The sequence below is a fragment of the Hyalella azteca genome, unplaced genomic scaffold, assembly GCF_000764305.2.
Source record: "Hyalella azteca isolate HAZT.00-mixed unplaced genomic scaffold, Hazt_2.0.2 contig11473, whole genome shotgun sequence".
NCBI classification, from domain to species: domain Eukaryota; kingdom Metazoa; phylum Arthropoda; class Malacostraca; order Amphipoda; family Hyalellidae; genus Hyalella; species Hyalella azteca.
This window is the reverse complement of record NW_025941472.1, coordinates 256,748-262,898: the sequence shown is the minus strand read 5'-3', so window position 1 is coordinate 262,898 and position 6,151 is coordinate 256,748. Positions and strand designations below refer to the sequence as shown.

Here is a 6,151-nt window from a genome sequence, read left to right as displayed (position 1 = left end):
TGAGGGCATCAGCTGGCCCAACTGAGGGCATCAGCTGGCCCAAATGAGGGCATCAGCTGGCCCAACTGAGGGCATCAGCTGGCCCAAATGAGGGCATCAGCTGGCCCAAATGAGGGCATCAGCTGGCCCAAATGAGGGCGGATGCGCGATAGTAAGACAGTGCGATGCCATCGTGGCCTGGGACTGCTACGTGCTTAACATAAACTAAGAATACTAACGTCATTACAGACTTTAATTTTGACATGAGAGTTGAGACCGTAGCAAGTAAGAATTATAGTATCTGTTATGACTGAGCCCGAACTCGATACGATGATATTAAACGCGTTCAAGGTTAAGTAGGAAGATTGTAATGTGATGATATTCAACGCGTTCAACGTTCAGTAGGAACATTGTAATGTGATGATATTCAACGCGTTCAACGTTCAGTAGGAACATTGTAATGCGATGATGTTCAACGCGTTCAACGTTCAGTAGGAACATTGTAATGCGATGATGTTCAACGCGTTCAAGGTTAAGTAGGAAGATTGTAATGTGGACGTGACCGTACTGGAACCTAACCTGAACATAGGGAGCAGCTGGACACAAATTGCGTTCAAAAAATAAAGCATTAGAAATGTTAAAGTTAACACAGAAGCCTGATATTCCTTCGAGGAACTTCAGACTCATGATATGTAGGTGTGCATCAGGATAATAGGAAAAAGGATCTTTGACAAATATCTAGAGGGCTATCTCTATAATATCTCTAATCTAGATATCTAAAGGATCTCTAACAACAACTTCCGAGGCATTAGCACGCAGTACACAAGGAGGCAGTAGGTGAGTTTTTATAGATGCGCCAATAAATAATAATAATAATAAATTAAAATAGCACAAAGGTACTCACGCGATGTACATTTTGTTGTATCCTCCGACCCTCTTCTTCACGAGTCCCTCCTTCAGCTTACGGCCCAAACCTCGCACGAACGACAGCGCAGACACCTGCGTGGGCACAATATCTGCGTGGGCACAATGTCTGCGTGGGCACAATGTCTGCGTGGGCACAATGTCTGCGTGGACACAATGTCTGCGTGGGCACAATGTCTGCGTGGGCACAATGTCTGCGTGGACACAATGTCTGCGTGGGCACAATGTCTGCGTGGACACAATCTAAGGGACACAATTCCAGGGTGGACACTATCTCATAGCAGGATAAGTCTTAAGTTAAGTCTTATAAGACTTAACTAAGACTTATATAAGTTAAGTCTTATAGAGACATCGCATGATGGACAAATGTAAAAGTGAAAGGGAGGTATTATACAATATCAGGATATACATAGTCCCAGAACTGACATAATCTCTGCGTAATGTCGGAGCAAGGAAGAGGCGTCGAGGCAGAACAAATCTTGGTTTTGTTTTGGCTGCAAGTTTGACAAGTTTAAGCAAAGATAAGTTTATGTATTATATTAACAAGTTTAATATGACAAGTTTAAGCAAAGATAAGTTTATGTATTATATTAACAAGTTTAAGCAAAGATAAGGGGAGAGCGTGACAGCCTGGGGCTGAGATGCAGGTTATCAGTTCATGCGATAAGGATGAAGACCGAAAATATCCTCAACTGCAGCAACAAAACATTGATTTGTAGGATACAGGCAATTGTAGGATACAAGCAATTGTAGGATACGAGCAATTGTAGGATACAAGCAATTGTAGGATACAAGCCTAGCAAGAGAGTGGGTCACATCAAAGACAGTGGGTCACCACATATAAAGCAGGTCACCATAAATAAGGCAGGTCACCACAAGGCAGGTCACCACAAGCAAGGCAGGTCACCACAAGTAAGGCAGGTCACCACAAGGCAGGTCACCACAAGTAAAGCAGGTCACCTCAAACAGGTTAAGCACGTCGCGCTGGCTGCGGTAGAAGGGATGCAGCAGCAGGTTACGCAGGTATTGCTGCAGGTCACCTGGCGTGTCTGCGTCCATACGCGCTAAAGACTTGCGTGGATACCTGTAATACATGTACTTATTTCAACTAAAATATAACTAAAACAATGTATTTATTTCAACTAAAATATAAAGAAAACAATGTATTTATTTCAACTAAAATATAACTCAAAAATGTATTTATTTCAACTAAATTATAACTAAAACAATCAACGAAATTTATTATTTTCCCATTACATAATAAATGCTTAATATCTTTTCCAAGCCTCGAGCTGCTGACAACAAACGTTTCTTTAGTACGCAGCTACGCATCACAAATGCTTATACCTTACAAAGTTAAGCCATTAATAATAAAGCAGAATAATCTTCGCATATAATAAACCAAATTAACCCCGACAGATTTATCATAAATAATAAGTTAAAGCTTACTTGACAGCTCGCTTGTCATGATCTCGCGTCTCTTGTTCGCCGCCGCCGTTCTTAACCGCCTGTAAAACATGACAAACTCAGCCCTGACCTGCCACAGACATGACAAACTCAGCCCTGACCTGCCACAGACATGACAAACTCAGCCCTGACCTGCCACAGACATGACAAACTCAGCCCTGACCTGCCACAGACATGACAAAAACTGTTCACCAGCTGTTCACCACACAACCCACCAGCTGGGACGGGCTGTTCACCAGCTGTTCACCACACAACCCACCAGCTGGGACGGGCTGTTCACCAGCTGTTCACCACACAACCCACCAGCTGTGACGGGCTGTTCACCAGCTGTTCACCACACAACCCACCAGCTGTGACGGGCTGTTCACCAGCTGTTCACGGAAGCTGGTGCGGCGGTCTCGCAGTTTCTGCGACGCCACTGGAACTTTGAGCTTCATTCTGTGTAGGTAAGACGTACGTTAATAACGCACACACGAAGTTTTTTAGTTAACACACAAAAAAACTATTTAATTACCAATAAACATACATACATAAAATATAATAAACATATGAAGTTATTAAGTACAACTACAGTGAAGTGGTGGCACTGTGTTCGTGCCATGTTAGCGCCGCGGGCGTACATCGTAATTGACATCGTTAATTCATTAATTTAACAACGTAAATTGACATCCTAATTGCTTTAACAAAAAAGGTAAACGCTTATTCACGAATCACGTTGAGCAAATTATAACCAATTTTAATAACTGAATAAAAGGCACCTCATGGTACCTGAATAATTCAAAAATTTGTATTATTAATTTCTGTATTATCTGTTGATCCTTAGAGTAAGAGACCCTCAAGTCCCCAGCANCTGTGCATCACACGGTTTATTTCACCACACTCAACACCACACTTCCAGCACCACCCTGCGCACCACAATGTATTACACCACACTTACATCACACTCAACACCACACCTCCAGCACCACCCTGCGCACCACACGATGCATTACATCACACTCAACACCACACCTCCAGCACCACCCTGTGCATCACACGGTTTATTTCACCACACTCAACACCACACTTCCAGCACCACCCTGCGCACCACAATGTATTACACCACACTTACATCACACTCAACACCACACCTCCAGCACCACCCTGCGCACCACACGATGCATTACATCACACTCAACACCACACCTCCAGCACCACCCTGTGCATCACACGGTTTATTTCACCACACTCAACACCACACTTCCAGCACCACCCTGCGCACCACAATGTATTACACCACACTTACATCACACTCAACACCACACCTCCAGCACCACCCTGCGCACCACACGATGCATTACATCACACTCAACACCACACCTCCAGCACCACCCTGTGCATCACACGGTTTATTTCACCACACTCAACACCACACTTCCAGCACCACCCTGCGCACCACAATGTATTACACCACACTTACATCACACTCAACACCACACCTCCAGCACCACCCTGCGCACCACACGATGCATTACATCACACTCAACACCACACCTCCAGCACCACCCTGTGCATCACACGGTTTATTTCACCACACTCAACACCACACTTCCAGCACCACCCTGCGCACCACAATGTATTACACCACACTTACATCACACTCAACACCACACCTCCAGCACCACCCTGCGCACCACACGATGCATTACATCACACTCAACACCACACCTCCAGCACCACCCTGTGCATCACACGGTTTATTTCACCACACTCAACACCACACTTCCAGCACCACCCTGCGCACCACAATGTATTACACCACACTTACATCACACTCAACACCACACCTCCAGCACCACCCTGCGCACCACACGATGCATTACATCACACTCAACACCACACCTCCAGCACCACCCTGTGCATCACACGGTTTATTTCACCACACTCAACACCACACTTCCAGCACCACCCTGCGCACCACAATGTATTACACCACACTTACATCACACTCAACACCACACCTCCAGCACCACCCTGCGCACCACACGATGCATTACATCACACTCAACACCACACCTCCAGCACCACCCTGTGCATCACACGGTTTATTTCACCACACTCAACACCACACTTCCAGCACCACCCTGCGCACCACAATGTATTACACCACACTTACATCACACTCAACACCACACCTCCAGCACCACCCTGCGCACCACACGATGCATTACATCACACTCAACACCACACCTCCAGCACCACCCTGTGCATCACACGGTTTATTTCACCACACTCAACACCACACTTCCAGCACCACCCTGCGCACCACAATGTATTACACCACACTTACATCACACTCAACACCACACCTCCAGCACCACCCTGCGCACCACACGATGCATTACATCACACTCAACACCACACCTCCAGCACCACCCTGTGCATCACACGGTTTATTTCACCACACTCAACACCACACTTCCAGCACCACCCTGCGCACCACAATGTATTACACCACACTTACATCACACTCAACACCACACCTCCAGCACCACCCTGCGCACCACACGATGCATTACATCACACTCAACACCACACCTCCAGCACCACCCTGTGCATCACACGGTTTATTTCACCACACTCAACACCACACTTCCAGCACCACCCTGCGCACCACAATGTATTACACCACACTTACATCACACTCAACACCACACCTCCAGCACCACCCTGCGCACCACACGATGCATTACATCACACTCAACACCACACCTCCAGCACCACCCTGTGCATCACACGGTTTATTTCACCACACTCAACACCACACTTCCAGCACCACCCTGCGCACCACAATGTATTACACCACACTTACATCACACTCAACACCACACCTCCAGCACCACCCTGCGCACCACACGATGCATTACATCACACTCAACACCACACCTCCAGCACCACCCTGTGCATCACACGGTTTATTTCACCACACTCAACACCACACTTCCAGCACCACCCTGCGCACCATAATGTATTACACCACACTTATATCACACTCAACACCACACCTCCAGCACCACCCTGTGCATCACACGGTTTATTTCACCACACTCAACACCACACTTTAAGAGGCTACGTGTGACTATGAAGCCACTCAGTGACGCCAGTTTCAGCCCCTCTACCAGACGTGTTCTTCATGACGAAAATGCGATAGAAAAACGCGGCATGTTTAACCAGTGGTTACAGTTCAGGGGCCATACTTTCAAAACTGGCTAAGTGAACCTAAGTACTTACGCTCTATTTTCTTGTCTACGATTGGTGGATTTTGCTTGCGTGGACGTTAATGATTGGCTGATGGACTTACGATCTCTTAACTTTTTTTGAAAGTATAGGACCAGAGTACCAAGAGAGACGCGGGTTCGATCCCAGCTCTGTGCGCCAGTTTCTGGTCAGAATCGGCGAGGAGGCCGGGCGGTTAAGCACAGCAGAATTGTAGCAGTGAGTTGCGAGTTCGAGACCGCAAAATGCTGTGGATGTTCTGCGATGTTAAGAATCTGTCTCTTATACACATCTAGATGTGTATAAGAGACAGGTTGTATTATGTAGTCTTGAAACGCCCTACCACTTCCGTGTCCGACCAGAAAATCTAACCACGCTTCTTTGCGCCAGACTCACAACTAATCAGCCAGTGTGACTACTGGCTGTGAAAAATGTCGTCTGGCCAGTGGCTGTAAGAAGGTGGAAACTGGAGAGCAGTGGGGCTTGATTAAGCGTGTCGGCTGTGTCACACTTGAAAGCTGGAGGC

The 6,151-nt window shown here is 46.7% G+C and overlaps 1 protein-coding gene across 1 annotated transcript in view; it reads right to left on the bottom strand.

Moving 5' to 3' along the window:
* LOC108665241 (phospholipase D2) overlaps positions 1-6,151 on the bottom strand; it is a gene marked incomplete in the record, with an annotated part of 23,781 nt that overhangs the window by 16,369 nt on the left and 1,261 nt on the right. Inside the window, 4 exon segments of the mRNA XM_018151977.2 lie at positions 884-978; positions 1,864-1,987; positions 2,353-2,411; positions 2,718-2,808. Of these exon segments, the coding sequence (XP_018007466.2) occupies positions 884-978; positions 1,864-1,987; positions 2,353-2,411; positions 2,718-2,808 (369 nt within the window).